Here is a 24,215-nt window from a genome sequence, read left to right on the forward strand (position 1 = left end):
GTCTCTACTAAAAATACAAAAATTTTTTGGGTGTGGTGGCAGACGCCTGCAATCCCAGCTACTTGGGAGGCTGAGGCAGGAAAGTCACTTGGACCCGGGAGGCAGAGGTTGCAGTGAGGCGAGATTGCACCATTGCACTCCAGCCTGGGTGACAGAGCCATACTCCATCTCAGAAAAAAAAAAAGACACAAGGCCAGAAATTAAAACTACTCAATCCCTCTAGGCTCAGGGACTACTGCAGAAGAGGTAGGCACATGAGATTGTAAGGGCTGGTTTTGAGGGATAAGATTAGCTCAGGGCCAGGTGCCATGGCTCATGCCTCTAATCCCAGCACTTTGGGAGGCCGAGGTGGGCAGATCACAAGGTCAGGAGATCAATACCATCCTGGCTAACACCATGAAACCCCATCTCTACTAAAAATACAAAAAAATTAGCCAGGCGTGGTGGCAGGTGCCTGTAGTTCCATGACTACGGGAGAATGGCATGAGTCTGGGAGGCGGAGCTTGCAGTGAGCCAAGATCGTGCCACTGCACTCCAGCCTGGGTGACAGAGTGAGACTGTGTCTCAAAAAAAAAAAAAAAAAAGATTATTTCAGTTTTTCTATAAATTAAACATTAACACCAAAACCACACTGATGCAAGGCCAGCATCTGGGCCTTCCTGGAGCATTAATCTGCTCCTTAATAGAAAATTGTAAAAGATTATAAAAAGTTTATGGAAATCTTACCTCATGGTCAAACTGATTACAATTGGATAGATTGGTTTATAAGGTTTTATTAAAATTGGTTTTAACATTAATAATATACCATATAAAGGTAAAATTTGGTTTTCCCTTGAACAAAATGTTCATGTAAGAGATAAGAGATTTTTGAGTAAAACTACAGAAAAAGAGAGGGTTCTCTCCCTCCTAGTTGGCCTCCTCTTGTCTTCATTAGGGCTTATTGTTTGGGAAGCTGAGTCTCCTCACTATCAAAGGGTAAGCTGTTTTGTATTATCATTTTTGCTAAACGAATGGCTATTTTATAGTCACCTGTAATCCTATTTTGTGATGTCAAGTGTTTTAAAACTGATCTCTGACAAACTCTCCAATGGCAAAATTTCAAATTCTAAATTCAGTCTTTTTGACCTCAAACTAACTTTTTTGGGTATAAGATTCCCTGACGTCCAAGAGAGACATATTAGGTTTATTCGGCTTATTTGTTATGTTAGAATTATGCAGGAAGCATTGTCAATCTCAGGTGGTGTTCAGCTTCCTTTGGGTTTTATTTATTTATTTATTTATTATTTATTTTTTAGATGGGTCTTGCTCTATTGCCCAGGCTGGAGTGCAGTGACACAATCTCAGCTCACTGCAGGCTCTGCCTCCTAGGTTCAAGTGATTTTTGTGCCTCAGGCTTCCAAGTAGCTGGGATTACAGGCATGCATCACCATGTCTAGCTAATTTTTGTATTTTCAGTGGAGATAAGGTTTCGCCATGTTGGCCAGGCTGGTCTTGAACCCCTGACCTCAGGTGATCTACCCGCCTTGGCCTCCTGAAGTTCCAGGATGATATGAGAGTTCTAAAATTCTGATATGTCTTAATATATGTTGTCACAGTAATTATTATTATGATGTTAACTTGTATGCCACAGGAATAACAAAATACCCTTGTTAACTGTGCCTTTAACTATGGCTGTCTTAAAACTTTTGTCATCCACAATTGTAGTTTTGCTTTGATCCTTCTCAAAAAATGACTTATAATCAGCTACAGTCTAGGGCTTTCTTCTTTGGGGAAGTTTATGAAAAATTCAACCTCTCGAATGCAGTTTTCTGATAACTTTGTAGACTGTGCCATTGGATAAGAGAGAAAACGTCCAGGGCACTAACTGAAATGCTGATACGTTCATAAAGATTGCCAATTCAATATGAAGCATACCAGAAGTTGATTGCATGGACTGAATTAATGGAGACTGAAATAATTTTTTATGGTTTTTTCGTTTGAAATATTGCTGATTCTTTTTGTTTTGTTTTTCAGAGTCTGGAGAATTTTTTTCTTTGGAGCTTTTTATTGCCTCTGAGTATACTTTAAGTATATTGAATACAGTATGCTTTCCTCAAACAGAATTTGAGGCATAATTCTCTCTATGCCTAATTTATCCAGAATTTGTAAATTATTTGTGAATATTCTTAATTCATGGCAATGTGTTCCCTTGCATAAGTTCAGTAAGAATCTATTTTATTTTATACTGCGACACAGGTGGATGAACTGGCTATTTTCCCAGGTCTTTGACTGAAATGGCCTTGTGAGAGGTTCCAGCAAGGCCAACTTAGGAGAGCCTACGTGGACAGTAATTATTGCTGCACTTTGTGTGTTAATCAGGGCACATTTATGGGACTGCAGCTTATTTTGCAGATAGGTTTGTCTTGCTGAGATTTGTCTTTGGTGGAAGTAGGGGACTGGAAAAAGAAAGATTGTTTCAGAAGAAAAGGATAGTATTAGATTAACCTTTGATTCCTGAGGGGCCACAGAGTCACCCATGGTATGAGGCTGCCCAGGATGCCCCTCATCAATATGAAGCAGCCAGAATGATCAACAAGATTCCCCATGAATGAGGAATTGACATTTATGTATATACATATTATTCTTCTTTTAAGATAGGGTCTCGCTCTATCACCCAGGCTGGAATGCAGTGGTGCTATCTTGGCTCACTGCAACCTCTGCCTCCTGGTCCAAGTGATTCTCCTGCCTCAGCCTCCTGAGTAGCTGGGATTACAGGTGTGTGCCACCATGAACAGCTAATTTTGTGTTTTTAATAAAGATGTGGTTTCAGTATATTGGCCAGGCTGGTCTTGAAATCCTGACCTCAAGTGATTTGGCTGCCTCCCAAAGTGCTGGGATTACAATCGTGAGTCACCGCACCAGCCTATTTAAAAAAAAAAAAAAAAACCCAAAAAACTGTAAACCATTTAAATTTAGCAGTGGAGGGTTTTATACCAACTTTAGTGACACTAAATGTTAATAAGTTCTGATAACCCACTATCATTGGACCAACCTGTACTATAATTTTTGTCATTATTTTAGAGTGTACGGTTAGAAGTTAACTGTAAAACAGCCTCAGGCGGGTCCTTCAGGAGGTATCCAAAAGAGGGCATTGTTATCACAAGAGATGACAGCTCCATGCCTGTTATTGCCCCTGAAGACCCTCCAGTGGGACAAGATGTGGACATGGAAGACAGTGATATTGATGATCCTGACCCTGTATAGGCTGAGGCTAATGTGTGTGTCTATGTCTTGGTTTTTTAACAAAAAACTATTAAAACGTAAAAAAAAAGAAAAATTTAATAGAAAAAAAGCGTATAAAATAAGGATATAAAGAAGACATGTTTGTACAGCTGTACAGTATGTTTGTGTTGTAAGTGAAGGGTTATTACAAAAAAGTAAAAAAGATAAAAAAGTTTAAACATGGCCGGGCGCGGTGGCTCACGCTTGTAATCCCAGCACTTTGGGAGGCCGAGGCGGGCGGATCACGAGGTCAGGAGATCGAGACCATGGTGCAACCCCGTCTCTACTAAAAATACAAAAAAATTAGCCAGGCGTGGTGGCTGGCGCCTGTAGTCCCAGCTACTCGGAGAGGCTGAGGCAGGAGAATGGCGTGAACCCCAGAGGCGGAGCTTGCAGTGAGCCGAGATTGCGCCACTGCACTCCAGCCTGGGCGACAGAGTGAGACTCCGTCTCAAAAAAAAAAAAAAAGTTTAAACATTTATAAAGTTAAAAAGTTACAGTAAGCTAAGGTTAATTTATTATTGAAGAAAACAATTTTAATTAAGTAGTGTAGCTTTAATTATGCGTGCAGCGCTTGTGAAGTCTGCAGTAGTGTATAGTAATGCCCTAGGCCTTCACATTCACTCACCACTTACTCACCCACAGCAATATCCAATCTTGCAAGCGCCGTTTATTTATGGTAAGTACTCTATACAAGCATATCTTTTAAAAAAATCTTTTACACTATATTTTTTCTGTACGTTTTCTATGCGCCTGTGAGGCCTGTGGGTTCCCGCGTCCCCCAGCTCCCCCCGCAGCCGGCTCCTCAGTGGTCCGCTCCGGTTGCCAGGTGCGGATTCTGTTTCTAACTGAAGGCTGAGTGTTCTTCGCCACTAACTGTATCCCCGACAGGCCTGAGTTACTGCGGCCATCGCCAGAGCAGCCTTGGCGCTATGGAGGAGCCTGGGGCTACTCCTCAGCCTTACTGGGGGCTGGTCCTGGAGGAGCCACGCAGGGTTGTGGCAGCACTGCCTGAAGGCAGGAGACCGGATTCGAATCCTTATGGATTTCCATGGGAATTGGTGATATGTGCAGCTGTCGTTGGATTTGTTGCTGTTCCCTTTTTCTTGTGGAGAAGTTTTAGATCGGTTAGGAGTCGGCTTTATGTGGGAAGAGAGAAAACGCTTGCTGTAGCGCTTTCTGGACAAATTGAAGAAAAATGTAGACTACTTGAAAAATTTAGCCTTCTTCAAAAAGAGTATGAAGGCTATGAAGTAGAGTCATCTTTAGACGCTGCCAGCTTTGAGAAGGAGGCAACAGAAACACGAAGTTTGGAGGCAACCTGTGAAAAGCTGAACAGGTCCAATTCTGAACTTGAGCATGAAATACTCTGTCTAGCAAAGGAGTTAAAAGAGGAGAAATCTAAACATTCTGAACAAGATGAGGTGATGGCGGATATTTCCAAAAGGATACAGTCTCTAGAAGATGAGTCAAAATCCCTCAAATCACTATTAGCTGAAACCAAAATGACCTTCAAGAGACTTCAAATGAATGAAGAGAAACTGAAGATAGCAATACGAGATGCTTTGAGTGAAAATTCTCAACTTCAGGAAAGCCAGAAACAGCTTTTGCAAGAAGCTGAAGTATGGAAAGAACAAATGAGTGAACTTAATAAACAGAAAATAACATTTGAAGACTCCAAAGTACACGCAGAACGACTTCTAAATGATAAAGAAAATCACATCGAGACTGTGACTGAACGCTTGCTAAAGATCAAAGATCGGGCTGCTATGCTGGAAGAAGACCTAATGGATGATGGTAACTTGGAATTAGAAATGAACAGTGAATCAGAAGATGGTGCTAACTTAGATAATCCTCCAAAACGAGCTTTGAAGAAACTGATTCATGCTGCTAAGTTAAATGCTTCTTTAACAACCTTAGAAGGAGAAAGAAACCAAATGTATATGCAGTTATCTGAAGTTGATAAAACCAAGGAAGAGCTTAGAGAGCATATTAAAAATCTTCAGACGGAACAAGCATCTTTGCAGTCAGGAAACACACATTTTGAAAGTGAGAATCAGAAGCTTCAACAGAAACTTAAGGTAATGACAGAATTATATCAAGAAAATGAAATGAAACTCTGCAGGAAATTAATAGTAGAGGAAAATAACCAGCTAGAGAAAGAGAAACTTTCTAAAGTAGATGAAATGATCAGCCATGCCGCTGAAGAGCTGGAGACCTGCAGAAAGCGAACCAAAGATATTGAAGAAGAATTTGAGAGAACTATTCATTTTTATCAGGGGAAGATTATATACCATGAGAAAAAAGCACATGATAATTGGCTGGCAGCTTGGACTGCTGAAAGAAACCTCAATGATTTAAGGAAAGAAAATGCTCACAACAGACAAAAATTAGCTGAAACAGAGTTTAAAATTAAACTTTTAGAAAAAGATCCTTACGCACTTGATGTTCCAAATACAGCATTTGGCAGAGAGCATTCCTCATATGGTCCCTCACCATTGGGCCGGCCTTCATCTGAAACGAGAGCTTTTCTTTATCCTCCAACTTTGTTGGAGGGTTCACTCAGACTCTCACCTTTGCTTCCAGGGGGAGGAGGAAGACGCCCAAGAGGCCCAGGGAATCCTCTGGAACACCAGATTACCAAGGAAAGAGGAGAATCAAGCTGTGATAGGTTAACCGATCCTCACAGGGCTCCTTGTGACACTGGGTTCCTGCCACCTCCATGGGAACAGGACGGTAGGATGATGTTTCCCTCACCAGGACAATCATATCCTGATTCAGCTCTTCCTCCGCAAAGGCAAGACAGATTTATTCTAATTGTGCTAGACGCTCTGGACCAGCAGAACTCAGAAGTTTTAATATGCCTTCTTTGGATAAAATGGATGGGTCAATGCCTTCAGAAATGGAATCCAGTAGAAATGATACCAAAGATAATCTTGGTAATTTAAATGTGCCTGATCCATCTCTCCCCGCTGGAAATGAAGCGACTGGCCCTGGCTTTTTTCCTCCACCTCTTGCTCCAGTCAGAGGTCCGTTGTTTCCAATGGATATGAGGGGCCCGTTCATGAGCAGAGGACCTCCTTTCCCTCCGCCTCCTCCAGGAACCATGTTTGGAGCTTCTCCAAATTATTTTCCACCAAGGGATGTCCCAGGTCCACCACGTGCTCCATTTGCAATGAGAAATGTCTGTCCACCGAGGGGTTTTCCTCCTTACCTTCCCCCAAGACCTGGATTTCCCCCACCCCGACCCCACATTCTGAAGATAGAGTGAGTTCCCTTCAGGGTGGAGTCTGCCTTCAAATGAGCCTGCTGCTGAAGATCCAGAACCACAGCAAGAAACCTGATAATATTTTTGCTCTCTTCAAAAGTCATTTTTGACTGTTCTCATTTTCAGTTGAAGTAACTGCTGTTACTTCAGTGATTACACTTTTGCTCAAATTGAAACTTAATGGAATTATAATTCTCAGGATAGTATTTTATAAATAAGGATGATGATTTAAATAAGAATTTATGAGTAAATTATTTCCATATTATTTTATTCTAGATAGTATAACTGTTTTAATTTGGTTAACCTATCCACTATTATATAAACAACAGTGGGAGATTTATAGGTGTAATCTTGCAGGTGGGGAGGCTTTACATTTTAAAGGCCATGGCATTATGCCAAGAACTGTATTTACTGTGGTTGTAGACAAATGTGAAAGTAACTTTATGCTTAATTAAATAAATTTTAGTTGATTTAAAAATATATACATAGGTTGCATTATTCTTCAGGTATGGAGAGACCAACAAATCAAGAGTCGATTGCCACTGAAAAGATGGTTTGTTACTCACAGATCCCAAAAGAAAGGAAAGTAGTATGCCATGCAGGACCAAACAGGGAGGCACTATGGTCAGCGAGAAGGCAGGAGTGATGGAAAAACGTGGGCAAGAGCCTTTATGGTGGTTTCCATGGGAAGGAATAAGTGAGGCAAGATGAGCAGGGTTAAGGTTAGCTATTTTAGTTTGAGTAATTTCAGCAGGCTCTGGGTATGGGGGCTGTCCCTACTCATCTGGTACCTGGCCCTGGGGTGCTTAGGGCAGAGGAATAGTGGCCTAGAGTGTGTGAGTCCTGTGGAAGGCTGATGAACTAGGTAGCTGGGGGCATGAGCTCTCGACTGGTTAGTTTGTGTGTGAAAAGCACACTCATGGGCAGGTTGTTTACTGTCGCTAGGAATTGGCTAACCCTGGGAGGGACAGGCCTGCCAAGGTCAGCAAGGCCCTAGATGTCGAAGTGTCAGAATACGTAAAAAGACATGGTTAATATGGTATCAGAGCCTCTGTCTTCACATGGCCTCTCATGAAGGGCTCTAGAGTGAGCTCCCTTAGGGGATGTCAAAGGCCGTTCAAGACAGCAGAAGCCACAAGGCCACGTAAAGCTTCAGTAATATCTAAAAGAAGATATTAGGAGTAATATCTCCCTTAGATATTACAAATCATATTATCAAAGAATGTACACCCCTGTGATACTGGAGAAATACCTCCCTTAGAAATTACAAAGAATTTCATCCCAGGGTGTACCCTCACTGTGATATTAGGAGTAATATCTCCCTTATATATTATGAATAATATCATTACAGGGTGTATACCCACTGTGATATTAGGAATAATATCTCCCTTAGATATTATGAAGGGGACCAAGAAACCTTCTATTTCATTGCTTTGCTGTGCCTAGCATCCATTCTGTAGATCACTCCATTGTTCAAGTGGCTGCTGAGGCTGTAGGCATTACCTTCTCATTTTGGTCATAAGAAGATGGAAGCTAGGAAGAAAGTATACATCCAATCCTTTAAAGACAGTTCCTGGAAATTACACATATCACATCTGCTCACATCCTGTGGGCCAGAAGAAATAAACAACATAGTATATCTAGCTCCAAATGAGGCTCAAAAATACCATCATTATTCCCTATAACCACGTGGTCAGCTAAAAACAAAAAATTACATTACTAAAGAAGAGTAAAACAGAACAAATATTGAAAGATAACAAGCAGTCTCTGACGCAGCATCTAAAAATAATTATTCATTTTCCTGATATCCTGAGCACTAAGATCAAGCTCAAAGTTCAGCCTTCACTTTGACAGCCATTAGAGAAAGTAAATGCACTTCATAAACTAGGGAAATGAGAATTAATGAATCTCAGGGATCCCCTCTGCCCTTTTTTTGGAGACGGATTCTCATTCTGTCACCCATGCTGGAGTGCAGTGGAGCTGTAATCTTGGCTCGCTGAAACCTCCACCTCTGGAGTTCAAGCGATTCTCCTGCCTCACCCTCCTGAGTAGCTAGGATTACAAGTGTGCGCCACCACACCCAGCTAATTTTTGTATTTTTAGTAAAGACAGGGTTTCATCATGTTGGCCAGGCTGGTCTCCAACTCCTGATCTCAAGCGATCTGGCCACCTTGGCCTCCCAAAGTGCTGGGATTACACGGGGTTACAAGGGGAGCCACCACACCCGTCCTTTTTTCCCTTTGTAAAAACCCTCTTCATTAATACTAAGCGTTCTTGAAAGCTACAGAGAAATAAATCTCCCCTTCAGTGAATTGATAAGGCCCTGGTTATTTCCTCTTCACTTCAGAAGATTTTTTTTTTTTTTGAGACAGGATTTTGCACTGTTGCCCAGACTAGAGTGCAGTGGGACAATCATCACTCACTGCAGCCTTGACATCCTGGACTCAAGCAGTCCTCCTGCCTCAGCCTCCCCAGTAGCTGGAATGACAGGCACAGTCCACAACACCTGGCTAATTTTTAATGTTTAAGTTTTTGTTGTTGTTGTAGACACAGGGTCTCACCATGTTGCCCAGGCTAGTCTTAAACTCCTAGGCTCAAGCGATCCTCCCACCTCAGCCTCCCAAACTGCTGGGATTACAGGCGTGAGTCATCATGCCTGGCCCACTTCACAAGATTTAAGACATTGTCTCAGATTCTCAACATCTCCTGGACCTTGGCCACAGCCTCCTATTGGTTTCCTTGTCTCTGCTCTCTCCCTACTCCAAATCATCGCCTACCCTTCCGCTGGAGTTACTAAATCTGCCTATGTAGAATGCTCCTTTGCTCATTCCTAGAGGTTAAAGGATTACTTTCTTAGCCTACATATGAGACCCTCCACTGTGGGCCCTCCTTTCATCCCCGCCCCTGCCTACTGCTCACTGTTCCCTGGCCAGGCCTGTGCTTGTGCACATCGCCTCCTCTGCCTGGAATGTGCGTCTCTTTAGGTTGAGACTATCCTGTTTATCTCTGAAAAACTGCTTCTATTCCTCCCGCATCCCAAGAAAGAACAGGTAATTGTTCCCTCTGCTGTATTCCCATTACACTTTCTTTGTAGAGTCATGCTGTAATGATCTCTTCACAGATCTCTTGTCCTGATCGCTCTGTAGCTCCTCAGAGGCAAAGAACATCATGTCTTACCAAGTTAGCTACATACCAGGGGCTGCCCGGTGCCTGATGCAAACAGAACAGAATGAAGTAGAGGCTCAGCAAAAGCTAGCGGTAGGCCAGGAGCGGTGGCTCATGTCTGTAATCTTAGCACTTTGGAAGGCCAAGGCGGGTGGATCACCTGAGGTCAGGAGATTGAGAACAGCCTGGTCAGCATGGTGAAACCCCATGTCTACTAAAAATACAAAAATTAGCTAGGCGTGGTGCTGGGTGTATGTAATACCAGCTCCTCGGGAGACTGAGGCAGGAGAATTGCCTGAACCCAGAAGGTGGAGGTTGCGGTGATCCTAGATCTCATCACTGCACTCCAGCCTGGGTGACAAGAGTGAAATTCTATCTAAAAAAAAAAAAAAAAAAAAAAAAAAAAAAAAAAAAAAAAAAAAAAGCTGGTGGTCAGATCGATGGAAACAAATTCATGAAAATGTTTCCTTCAATCTGAGAAAGCTGACTGATAAAAGAAAAACATGTAAAATAAAATAAAATGTTTCTGTCTGGCAATGATCAGAATCATATTTTCTTTTCTTTTCTTTTTTTTTTTTGAGTTTCTCTCTTGTCACCCAGGCTGGTGTGCAATGGTGCAATCTCGGCTCACTGCCACCTCTGCCTCCTGGGTTCAAGCAATTCTCCTGCCTCAGCCTCCCGAGTAGCTGGGTAGGTGCTCACCACCACGCCTGGCTAATTTTTGTATTTTTAGTAGAGAAGGGGTTTCGCCATGTTGGCTAGGCTGGTCTCAAACTCCTGACCTCAGGTGATCCACCCTCCTCGGCCTCCAAAAATGCTGGGATTACAGACATGAGCCACTGCGCCCAGCGCATATTTGCTTTTCTTAACTAGGTTGCACTAAATACCTATTATAGTCAACAGATTGAGTTGAAGTCTTAAGAGACACATCAAACATTCACTTATTCACTCAGAGGGGCCAGATTCGGTGCCAGACCTCTAGTGAGGAGGCCACTACAGTAACCTGGGGGAGAAATGGGTGGCTCAGCCACTAGAACCAACTAAGAAGACCACAATTATTAAAATTTTTACTATTTATTAAGAAACAGGGTCTTGCTATGTTGCCCGTGCTGGAGTGCAGTGGCTATTCACAGGCATGATCATAGCTCACTGAGCCTCAAACTCCTGGGCTCAAGCCATCCTCCAGCCTCAGCCTCTCAAGTAGCTGAGACCACAGGTGCCTGCCACTATGCCTGGCTTAAAAGACCACAGTGTTTTAGAGCTATCTTCTGGTGGCACATCTGCAGTTTTACCTTTAGTAAAAGTGCCACATTCTTCTTCATTCTAGACCACTGCATTCTGAGCCATCAGTATAAACATTTCCCTGAATGAGATGAAGCCAAAGATCTATGCCTTAATAATGGACAGACAGTGGAACAGAGCATGAAATAGCTTTTTGTCCTGCAAAGAGTTTTTTTTTTAGGAAACAGCAGAGACTGTAAAGATGCTGAAGCCTCTGCCCCTCTTCCCTGGAGACCAACAACCTTCATTTCCAGTCTCAGTTCCTGTGCTGTCCACACGGATGGTCCAGCGATGATCTGGTTCCCATCCATCCAGCCTATGAATCAGGGAGGGAAATGAACAGTGGTACTGATTGAGGGAAGCTTTCTTGAGGTTTTCTGTTTCCTTATGAAGTATCTGGACGACAAGCTTCCCTTCAATGCATTCTCAGGGGCTTGGTCTTTACTCAGAGCAGAGGCTGAGAAAATTATTAAGATTTCTGATGGAATCTGTCCTACCCTAACATATCACAAATGCGAGCATTTGAAGAACAAGAGCCACATTCCTTTATTTATTTATTTATTTATTTATTTATTTATTTATTTATGACACAGCATGGCTGTGTTGCCCAGGCTGGAGTGCAGTGATGCGATCTTACCTCATCTCTGCCTCTGGGGCTCAAGTTATCCTCTCACTTCAGCCTCCTGAGTAGCTGGTACTACAGGTGCACACCACAATGCTCGACTAATTTTTTGTGGAGACAAGGTTTTTCCCTGTTGCCCAGGCTGGACTCAAACTCCTGGGCTGAAGCGATCCTCCCGCCTTGGCCTCCCAGAGTGGGGGGAGTACAGGCCTCTGCACCCAGCCGCCTTCTCTTTTTGTTAATAAACTCTTTGCAGTGCCCAGCTGAGAGTGGGGACTCAATAAATGTCAGCAGAGGATTGTGTTTTTACAGACGGATGTGGAAGAACCCAGATACACTGGTGTTACTATGGTTTATTTAGTTTGCTGGATTTCATCATCAAATGACAGAAGTATTCTATTGTAGAAAAACAGAAATACTATTGGATATAAATTTAATGCAAATCTCGAGAACTATTCAGAAACAACGAAATAAAACCATACTTAAGAGTATGTGGGCTAGGCACTGTGGCTCACGCCTGTAATCCCAGCACTTTGGATGCCTGAGGTCGGGAGTTGGAGACCAGCCTGACGAACATGGAGAAACCTCGTCTCTAAAAATACAAAATTAGCCGGGCGTGGTGCCCATACCTGTATTCCCAGTTACTCTGGAGACTGAGGTAGGAGAATTGCTTGAACTCTGGAGGAGGAGGTTGCAGTGAGCCGAGATTGCACATTGCACTCTAGCCTGGGTAACAAGAGCAAAACTCCATCTCAAAAAAAAAAAAAACAAAAAACAAAAAAAAAACTTCATACATTTAAGTAAGATTATAATGTTCTTATAACATATTAGCCAGCTGAAGTGGCTCACACCTATATCTCAACACTTTGGAAGGCTGAGGCAGGAGGATCGCTTGAGCCCAGGAGTTGGAGAATAGACTGAGCAGCAACATAGGGAGACACAGACTCTATAATCTTTTTTTTTTTTTTTTTTTTTGAGATGGACTTTCGCTCTTGGTGCCCAGGCTGGAGTGCAATGGTGTGATCTCGGCTCACCACAAACTCCACTCCCCGGATTCAAGTGATTCTCCAGCCTCACACTCACAAGTAGCTGGGATTACAGGTGCTTGCCACAATGCCTCGCTAACTTTTTGTATTTTTGTATTTTTTTTTTTTTTTTTTTTGAGGCAGAGTCTGGCTCTGTCACACAGGCTAGAATGCAGTGGCATGAGCTTGGCTCGCTGCAACCTCCACCTCCTGGGTTCAAGCGATGCTCCTGCCTCAGCCTCTTGAGTAGCTGGGATTACAGGCACGCGCCACCATGCCCAGCTAACTTTTGTATTTTTAGTAGAGACGGGGTTTCACCACGTTGGTCAGGCTGGTCTTGAACTCCTGACCTCTTGATCCGCTCCCCTCGGCCTCCCAAAGCACTGGAATTACAGGCGTGGGCCAATGCGCCCAGCCCACATTTTGTATTTTTAGTAGAGATAGGGTTTCACCATGGTGGCCCGGCTGGTCTCGAACTCCTGACCTCAATTGATCCACACGACTTGGCCTCCCAAAGGGCTGGGATTACAAGCGTGAGCTAACGTGTACCGACTACAAAATTGTTTTTTTTACTTGTGGTGGTTAGCCCCTCCTGTGTGTACACCCTGTGATATATTATTCGTAATATCTAAAAGAAGATTTTACTCCTAATATCACAGTGGGTGTACACCAGTGATATTATTCATAATATCTAAGGGAGATGATACTACTCCTAATATCACAGTGGGTATACACCCTATGATATTATTCATAATACCTAAAGAAGATATTACTCCTATTATCACTGTGGATGTACACTCTGTGATATGATTTGTAATATCTTAAAGAAGATATTGCTCCTAATACCATGGTGAGGGTACACACTGCGATACTATTTGTAATATCTAAAATAAGATATTATTTGTAATACCTAGAAGAAGACATTGCTTCTAATACCACGATAGGTATACACCCTGCGATACTATTTGTAATATCTAAAAGATATTATTTGTAATACCTAGAAGTAGACATTACTCCTAATATCACAGTAATATCACAGTGGGTGTACACTCTGTGATATTATTCATAGTAGCTAAGGGAGCTATTACTCCTAATTTCGCAGTGGCTGTACACCCTGTGATATTTCTTATAATATATAAGGGAAATATTACTCTAGCATCACGGTGGGTATACACCCTATGATGATATTATTCATAACATCTAAGAAGATATTTCTCCTAACATCACAGTGGATGTACACCCTGTGTGTACTCGCTGTGATGATATACGTAATACCTAAGGGAGATATTACTCCTAATATCACACTGTGTGTATACCCTGTTATGATATTATTCATACTAAGGAGATAGTACTCATAATATCACAGTGGGTGTACACCCTGTGATGATATTATGCATAATATCTAAGGGGAATATTACTCCTAATATCACAGTGGATATACACCTGTGATATTATTCATAGTATCTATGGGAGCCTTACTCCTAACATCGCAGTGGGTGTACACCCTCTGATGATATTTTTTGTAAAATCGAAGAGAAATATTACTCTAATATCATGGTGGTTATACACCCTGTGATGATATTATTCATCACCTCTAAGGAGACATTACTCCTAATATCACAGTGAGTTTAAACCTTATATGTACAAGCTGTGATTATATAATATGTAACACCTAAGGGACATATTCCTCTTAATATCACACTGGGTGTATACCCTGTTATGATATTATTCATAATATATAAGGTAGTATTACTCCTAATATCACAGTGGGTGTACACCCTGTGATAATATTCATAATATATTGGGGAGATATTACTTATAATATCACAGTTGGTGTATACCCTTTGATATTATGCATAATCTTGGGGAGACATTACTCCTAATATCACAGTGGGTGCACAACCTGTGATATTCTTTCTAATATCTTGGGGAGATATTACTCCACCCTGTGATATTAGGAGTAATATCTCCCCAAGATATTGCAAGTAGTATCACAGTGGGTGTACACACTGTGTGGGTGTATGCCCTGTGATGTTATTCGTAATATCTAAGGGAGATATTTCTCCTAATATTACAGGGTGTGTACACCATGTGATATTATTCGAAATATCTAAGTGTGATACTTCTTTCTTTCTTTTTTTTTTTTTTGAGACCGAGTCTCACTCTGTCACCCAGGCTGGTGTGCAGTGGTGAGATCTCAGCTCACTGCAATCTCCGCCTCCCGGGTTCATGCCATTCTCCTGCCTCAGCCTCCTGAGTAGCTGGGACTACAGGCGCCCGCCACCACGCCTGGCTAATTTTTTTGTATTTTTAGTAGAGACGGGGTTTCACCGTGTTAGCCAGGATGGTCTCGATCTCCCAACCTCGTGATCCGCCTGCTTCGGCGTCCCAAAGTGCTGGGATTACAGGTGTGAGCCACCGCGCCCGGCCTAAGTGTGATATTTCTTTTAATGTCACAGTGGGTGGACAGTCTGTGATATTATTCATAATATCTAAGGGAGATACAACTTCTAATGTCACGGTGGGTGTACACCCTGTGATATTATTCGTAATATCCAAGGGAGATATTACTCCTAATGTCATAGTGAGTGTACACCCTTTAATATTTTTAGGAATATTCAAGTTAGATATTATTCGTAATGTCACAGTGGATGTACATCCTGTGATATTTTCATAATATCCAAGGGAGATATTACTCCTAATATCACAGTGGTTGTACACCCAGTGATATTATTCGTAATATCCAAGGGGGATATTACTGCTAATATCACAGTGGGTGTACACCCTGTGATATTATTGCTAATATCTAAGGAAGATATTACTCCTTTTATCACAGTGTGTGTACACCCTGTGTGTACATCCTGTGATATTATTCGTAATACCTAAAAGATATTGCTAAAAGCACTCCTTGTGCTTTGCACATGTTGGGATGAAAATGAGATGGAGGTCATGATCTTTTTAAGGGTGGAGAAGAATGAACGCAAAGTGTCATTTTATAAGGCCAATTGCAGCATCTCTATCCACGGGGCTTCAGGGGAAGAGATGAAACCTTTGTTGAGATTCTACCATGTGGGCCAGGCAGGGACACAGAGTTATTTACAGCACAGCCCTTGTGTTACTTGGTGAGAGGAGGAAAAAGGAGTGAAAACCTAAAAGGGGATGTGCAAGGCCAGGATGCGAGTGGGGGTCGCATTCCATAGCTAAGTCTGGGCAGGGGGAGGGCCAGGCTGTGCGACGGTGGTGGATGGAGGGGTACAAGGGGAATGGCTCTGCAGGATGTATTGGTAGATGTAAAGGAAGATGTCCGGGGGTCTGGCCTTGCTGGAGGACTTCGGAGGATGGTAGCAGCAGCATAAATAACACAGAAGCATCAAATAGGAGACTAAGACTTCAAAAGTCAATCAAGAAGTACAGAGGGGAAAGCACAGTTTAGGGCTAGATCATGGAATGAGGAGATGGGCCAAATGCTGGGGATAGGGGGATAGCATTGTAGAACGGGCTGAGATGGCTTCGGAGGGAGTTCCCCTAACCCAAAGGTTCTCTAAAGAAAGTGGGAGTGATTTAAAATACACTTGAAGGAAACTATAAAACTGCCTGAGAAATAAAAGAAGACCCAAGATTTCAAAAAATCCTGAGTTGGATGTAGTGGCTCACCCCTGTATCCTAGCACTTTGGGAGGCTGACATGGGAGGATCGCTTGAGCCCAGGAGTTCGAGACCAACCTGGGCAACATAGTGAGACCACCTCCTCCCTACGAAAAAATACAAAAATGTAGCTGGGCGTGGTGGCAACTGCCTGTGGTCCCAGCTACTAAGGAGGCTGAAGTGGGAGAATCACCTGAGCCTAGGAGGTTGAGGCTGCAATGAGCTGAGATTGTGCCACTGCACTCCAGCCTGGGTGACAAAGTGAGAACCTGTCTCAAAAAAGATAGCAGAAGATTGGGTGTGGTGGTGCGTGCCTGTAGTTTCAGCTACTTGGGAAGAGAGCTGAGCGGGGAGGATTTCTTGAGCCCAAGAGTTCACAGCCGTAGTGTGCTATGATGGTGCCTATGAATATCCTACTGCACTCCAGCCTAGGCAACATAGTGAGACTTCCATCTATACAAAATAAAAGATAAGAGAAGGGTAGGCCTAGAAATGCTGCATAGCGGAATAGTTAATAAGAGTCTCTGTTGGAGGCCACCTGGATTTGAATTTTCATTCTGCCACTTCCACCATCTGAACTTGGACAGTTTCTGCATCTATAAAATGGGGGTGATTGTTCCTATCTTATAAAGTCGTTTGGCCGGGCGCGGTGGCTCACGCTTGTAATCCCAGCACTTTGGGAGGCCGAGGCGGGCGGATCACGAGGTCAGGAGATCGAGACCATGGTGAAACCCCGTCTCTACTAAAAATACAAAAAATTAGCCGGGCGCGGTGGCGGGCGCCTGTAGTCCCAGCTACTCGGAGAGGCTGAGGCGGGAGAATGGCGTGAACCCGGGAGGCGGAGCTTGCAGTGAGCCGAGATTGCGCCACTGCACTCCAGCCTGGGTGACAGAGCGAGACTCCGTCTCAAAAAAAAAAAAAAAAAAAAAAAAAAAAAAAAAAGTCGTTTGAATATTAAATGAGCCAATGCATGTGAGGTTCTTAAAACAATGTCTGGCATATAGTTAATGCTCAATTTTAGTTTCTTTTGTGGTCTCTTTGAAATGCAGAAGCAAGTTACAGTATTATGCCTAAACTAACTTTCAGTTATTTTCCTTCCTACATTCATTAGGTAAGTATTTGACAAAGTGTTGCACAGCCCCTTGTTTTAAGAAAGAGAGTTCTTGGATTATATGTTGTGGTGACGTTGCACGTATACACTCTGTCTCGGTTAGCAGACTGGCTTTTGGAAATCCCACAGTAAATACAGGTAACTGTTGACCTCCTGAGCTAGTGTTCTATAAAACACACTGAGGAAACACTGTGTTGTATAAATCTAGATCAGAGAAAAGGTTAAACGACAGATCATCTTAAAATCTCAAATGGGCCTCTTTTTTCTTTTTCTTTTTTTTTGAGATGGAGTCTTGCTCTGTTACCCAGGCTGGAGTGCGGTGGCGCGATCTTGGCTCACTGCAAGCTCCGCCTCCCAGGTTAACGCCATTCTCCCACCTCAGCCTCTGGAGTAGCTGGGACTACGGGTGCCCGCCACCACGCCCGGCTAATTTTTGTGTTTTTAGCAGAGAAGTGGTTTCACCGTATTAACTAGGATGGTCTCCATCTCCTAACCTAGTGATCCACCCGCCTCGGCCTTCCAAAGTGCTGGGATTACAGACATGAGCCACCGCGTCGGGCCTTTTTTTTTTTTTTTTTTTCTTTTTTAAGAGTCCTCGTCTCACTCTGTCATCCAGGCTGGAGTGCAGTGGTGTCATGACCATAGCTCACTCCATGCAGCCTCTAACTCCTGGGGTCAAGCGACCCTCCTGCCTCAACCTTCTGAGTAGCTAGGACTATAGGCATCCAGCATCATGCCCAACTAATTTTTTGTACATTTTTCAAGAGAAGGGGTTTTGCTATGTTGCCCAGGCTGGTCTCGAACTCCTGGCCTTAAGTGATCCTCCTGCCTCAACCTTCAGAATTGCTGGGATTAACAGGTGTGAGCCATCATGCCTGGCTCTGTTCAAATGGGCCATATTTTTATAGCCATTATAATAGATTCAAGTGAAATATTAGTATTTGCAGATTAGATGTATTGTTTATTTCAAGGCATAGCTATCTATCAACTGAATTAGCAGGTTTTTTTTTTTTTTTTTTGAGACAGAGCCTCGCTCTGTTGCCCAGGCTGGAGTGCAGTGGTGTGATCTCGGCTCACTGCAACCTCCACCTCTGGGGTTCATGCTATTCTCCTGCTTCAGCCTCCTGAGTAGCTGGGACTACAGGAGCCCACCACCACGCCCGGCTAATTTTTTGTATTTTTTAGTAGAGACGGGGTTTCACCGTGTTAGCCAGGATGGTCTCGATCTCCTGACCTCGTGATCTGCCCGCCTCGGCCTCCCGAAGTGCTCGGATTACATGCGTGAGCCACCGCACCCGGCAAATTAGTAGTTATTTTTAACAATGAACATGTAATGACGATTGCAGCAATTACTCAAATAATTAAAGGAAAAGTAGAGTTTTTGCAATAATTACTGAAGCAACTGTGCCTGGATAGAGCTGCCTTTTGTGGGCTTTAAGTCTTTATGTTTCCAATTTTTTTCGATGATTACAGGGAGGGGAACATCACACACCGGGGCTTGTCGGGGGGATGAGGGGCTAGGGGAGGGATAACATTAGGAGAAATACCTAAGGTAGGTGACAGGTTGATGGGTGCAGCAGGCCACCAGGGCACATGTATACCTTCGTAACAAAAGTGCACGTTTTGCACATGTAACCCAGAACTTAAACTATAATAATAATAAAAAAAGATCCTGAATCATTACTTCTTAAAAATCTAATTCTGCAATAGGAACGAAAGAGATCTTCAAATTAAATCTTTCCTTTAACAATCCAAATTCCCATAACCAAGGTGTGTGATGTTAATCCTAAGGATTCTAGTCTATTGTTACCATGAAATATTTTCACCGTGTTGCTAAAAAAGACCAACCAGTCCATGTCAGTTCCCTTCTGTTACTACTGGTGGAGTGTAAGTGCTGCAGAGTCATGAGCATAGTCATACGATTCTTTGAAGGTAAAGCATGTGTCTTACCCAGCTTTGCATCATCCCCAGTCCAGCCTTGTCCATGACATATAGATGCTGAAAATATTTGTTGAATGAATAAGCTCAGTCTTGCCAAAAGAATCATAAGGGAAATTTGCTATATAATGCTAGCATTATAAGAGCTTATGCAGTTTCTACCACTGTTCCCTGAGAATAGGCTTGAAATAATTAAATTATGACAATTAATCATGCCAATCTTATTTTCCAAGGTTCCTATCAAATAAGCAGCAACAGTTTTACGATTAACACGACAATTGCCTATAGGAAGACATGTGCCTAGTTTATATAATATTTACTTTAAAGTGTCCTTCAAAAATAAAAAAATGAAAAGGAATTTCAGAGATTGAATCTCACAAAGCTGACATTGTAAAATCTGGCAAGTAACAAGCCTTTTCTAAATATCAATTTAGTTGGAGGAATAGTTTAGGAAAAAATTCAGGAGTGCCAGCTACAAAAGATAGATTGTAGTAAACTTCATTAGTTTCAAGAATTGTGAATTTTCAGAGCCTTGGTGTATGTAGTCCAATCTAATTACAAGAATAGAACACAAACACAAAAAAACAAATGTTTTCTCACTATCTGCCCTTAGGACCACACCTCCTTGTCTGCATGTAACCAGGGATGATGGTGGGTGAATAATTAACTGCAGTTTATTGGTGCTAATGAAGAGCAGTCACATAAATAATACAGGCTCTTAGACTCCAGGTCAGCATTCCCATCCTGGTCACCCCAGTGCCAGGTACCAGACAACTAGGGACACAACTGCTATGTCCCAGAGCCTGAGAAATTATTTAAGCAAGTGAATCCCAAATTGGCTTACCCTGTCTTGCCTGTGGAAACCACAAGAAAGACTCGTGGCCATGCTTTCTCCTCGCCTCTCTGCCTCTTGATGAATCCCAGCGCTTGCCTGTGGCATTGCATGGTGTGGCATGCCCCTGCTCTTGGAAACTGTGAGTTACAAACTACATTTTCAAGGGCAGTCATCTCCTGATCTGTTAGCTTCACCATATGCTATAGCTTGTATGTGACCCCCACAGTTCATGCGCTGGAAACTTGATCCTTTGTGGTAGTGTTGGGAGTTGGAGCCTAATGGGAGGTGTTTGGGTCATGGGGGCATGGCCCTCATAAACAGATTAATGCTGTTACCTTGGGAGTGGATTTGCCCCATCTTGCTTTCTCTTTGCCCTTTCACCATGTGACGATGCCTTCCACCATGGGATGACACAGCAAGAAGGCCCTCACCAGATGCTGGCATCTTTATCTTGGACTTCCCAGCCTCCAGACATGTGAGATACAAACTTCCATTTATTATATATTACCTCGTCTGTGGTATTCTGTTCTAGCAGCCCAAAATGGACTAAGACAGGATACCTGAATAAGAATAAACCCTACATTTTTAAAAACAGCCTGTTAGGGCTCTGAAATTGTGGCAATAGTCAATAGCTTACCAACCAAAAAGAGTCCAGGACCTGATGGATTCACAGCCGAATTCTACCAGAGGTACAAGGAGGAACTGGTACCATTCCTTCTGAAACTATTCCAATCGATAGAAAAAGAGGGAATCCTCCCTAACACATTTTATGAAGCCAGCATCGTCCTGATACCAAAGCCTGGCAGAGACATAACCAAAAAAGAGAATTTCAGACCAATATCCTTGATGAACATTGATGCAAAAATCCTCAATAAAATACTGGCAAACCGAATCCAGCAGCACATCAAAAAGCTTATCCACCATGATCAAGTGGGCTTCATCCCTGGGATGCAAGGCTGGTTCAACATACACAAATCAATAAATGTAATCCAGCATATAAACAGAACCAAAGACAAAAACCACATGATTATCTCAATAGATGCAGAAAAGGCCTTTGACAAAATTCAACAACCCTTCATGCTAAAAACTCTCAATAAATTAGGTATTGATGGGACGTATCTCAAAATAATAAGAGCTATCTATGACAAACCCACAGCCAATATCATACTGAATGGGCAAAAACTGGAAGCATTCCCTTTGAAAACTGGCACAAGACAGGGATGCCCTTTCTTACCACTCCTATTCAGCATAGTGCTGGAAGTTCTGGCCAGAGCAATCAGGCAGAAGAAGGAAATAAAGGTATTCAATTAGGAAAAGAGGAAGTCAAATTGTCCCTGTTTGCAGATGACATGATTGTATATCTAGAAAACCCCATTGTCTCAGCCCAAAATCTCCTTAAGCTGATTAGCAACTTCAGCAAAGTCTCAGGATACAAAATCAATGTACAAAAATCACAAGCATTCTTGTACACCAATCACAGACAAACAGAGAGCCAAATCATGAGTGAACTCCCATTCACAATTGCTTCAAAGAGAGTAAAATACTTAGGAATCCAACTTACAAGGGATGTGAAGGACCTCTTCAAGGAGAACTACAAACCACTGCTCAGTGAAATAAAAGAGGATACAAACAAATGGAAGAACATTCCATGCTCATGGGTTGGAAGAATCAATATCGTGAAAATGGCCATACTGCCCAAGGTAATTTATAGATTCAATGCCATCCCCATCAAGCTACCAATGACTTTCTTCACAGAATTGGAAAAAACTACTTTAAAGTTCATATGGAACCAAAAAAGAGCCCACATCGCCAAGTCAATCCTAAGCCAAAAGAACAAAGCTGGAGGCATCATGCTACCTGACTTCAAACTATACTACAAGGCTACAGTAACCAAAACAGCATGGTACTGGTACCACAACAGAGACATAGATCAATGGAACAGAACAGAGCTCTCAGAAATGATGCCACATATCTACAACTATCTGATCTTTGACAAACCTGACAAAAACAAGAAATGGGGAAAGGATTCCCTATTTAATAAATGGTGCTGGGAAAACTGGCTAGCCATATGTAGAAAGCTGAAACTGGATCCCTTCCTTACACCTTATACAAAAATTAATTCAAGATGGATTAAAGACTTAAATGTTAGACCTAAAACCATGAAAATCCTACAAGAAAACCTAGGCAATACCATTCAGGACATAGGCGTGGGCAAGGTCTTCATGTCTAAAACACCAAAAGCAATGGCAACAAAAGGCAAAATTGACAAATGGGATCTAATTAAACTAAAGAGCTTCTGCACAGCAAAAGAAACTACCATCAGAGTGAACAGGCAACCTACAGAATGGGAGAAAATTTTTGCAACCTACTCATCTGACAAAGGGCTAATATCCAGAATCTACAATGAACTCAAACAAATTTACAAGAAGAAAACAAACAACCCCATCAAAAAGTGGGCGAAGGACATGAACAGACACTTCTCAAAAGAAGATGTTTAGGCAGCCAAAAAACACATGAAAAAATGCTCATCATCAACGGCCATCAGAGAAATGCAAATCAAAACCACAGTGAGATACCATCTCACACCAGTTAGAATGGCCATCATTAAAAAGTCAGGAAACAACAGGTGCTGGAGAGGATGTGGAGAAATAGGAACACTTTTACACTGTTGGTGGGACTGTAAACTAGTTCAACCATTGTGGAAGTCAGTGTGGCGATTCCTCAGGGATCTAGAACTAGAAATACCATTTGACCCAGCCATCCCATTACTGGGTATATACCCAAAGGACTAGAAATCATGCTGCTATAAAGACACATGCACACGTGTGTTTATTGCGGCACTATTCACAATAGCAAAGAGTTGGAACCAACCCAAATGTCCAACAATGATAGACTGGATTAAGAAAATGTGGCACATATACACCATGGAATACTATGCAGCCATAAAAAATGATGAGTTCATGTCCTTTGTAGGGACATGGATGAAACTGGAAAACATCATTCTCAGTAAACTATCGCAAGGACAAAAAACCAAACACCGCATGTTCTCACTCATAGGTGGGAATTGAACAATGAGAACTCATGGACACAGGAAGGGGAATATCACACTCCGGGGACTGTTGTGGGGTGGGGGGAGGGGGGAGGGACAGCAGTAGGAGATATACCTAATGCTAAATGATGAGTTAATGGGTGCAGCAAAACAACATGGCACATGGATACATATGTAACAAACCTGCACATTGTGCACATGTACCCTAAAACCTAAAGTATAATAATAAAAAAAAAACAAAAAACAGCCTGTTAGAACAATTCAAGGGACCAGAAGTTTGCATTATGTTGCAAGGCAACAGTTTCAGCAGGGAACTGATGGCAAAGTTCTTTACCATCTTAAGTTGAAAATGACTTCCCGGTACATTTCAATAATTCTCAGCCTCCAGGGCAATAGAGAATGAATCTATTCATTTTTTTCAATCAATGAACTATCAGATATCTTAATACAGAACTGTCTTTCCTCAGATACCTTTACAAGAAGCACACACATCAATCTATGGATTTCTTTGAACATTTTTTCCACTCTTATTCCTGTAATAATTAGTATTTTTCAAGTCATTTTGACTTCAGTTACCCAGTGGATTGTGTTTTCTTCCAACATTCTCAGGTTTTTCTTTTTCTTTTTTTTTTTTTTTTTTTTGAGACAGAGTCTTGCTGTGTCGCCCAGGCTGGAGTGCAGTGGCGCAATCTCGGCTCACTGCAAGCTCCGCCTCCCGGGTTCACACCATTCTCCTGCCTCAGCCGCCCGAGTAGCTGGGACTACAGGCGCCCCCCACCACGCCCGGCTAATTTTTTTGTATTTTTAGTAGAGACGGGGTTTCACCGTGGTCTCGATCTCCTGACCTCGTGATCCGCCCGCCTCGGCCTCCCAAAGTGCTGGGATTACAAGCGTGAGCCACCGCGCCCGGCCCCATTCTCAGGTTTTTCAAAGATTATTTATTCATTCATTCATAGATCAATTAAGCAGACCCTCAGCAGTCACATAGCCTTCACTGGTTTATCAGTGTCTTTCTT

The 24,215-nt window shown here is 42.5% G+C and overlaps 1 protein-coding gene across 1 annotated transcript; it reads left to right on the plus strand.

The window, feature by feature from the left end:
- Window positions 1–4,193: 4,193 nt before the first annotated feature.
- On the plus strand, window positions 4,194–6,605 carry LOC100585628 (cTAGE family member 2-like). The gene is given in 3 exon segments (XM_012506900.2): window positions 4,194–6,069; window positions 6,072–6,526; window positions 6,528–6,605. Coding segments are annotated over 3 exon segments (2,409 nt in total).
- Window positions 6,606–24,215: the final 17,610 nt, after the last annotated feature.

Source organism: Nomascus leucogenys, chromosome 5 (genome assembly GCF_006542625.1).
Source record: "Nomascus leucogenys isolate Asia chromosome 5, Asia_NLE_v1, whole genome shotgun sequence".
In the NCBI taxonomy this organism is placed as follows: Eukaryota; Metazoa; Chordata; class Mammalia; order Primates; family Hylobatidae; genus Nomascus; species Nomascus leucogenys.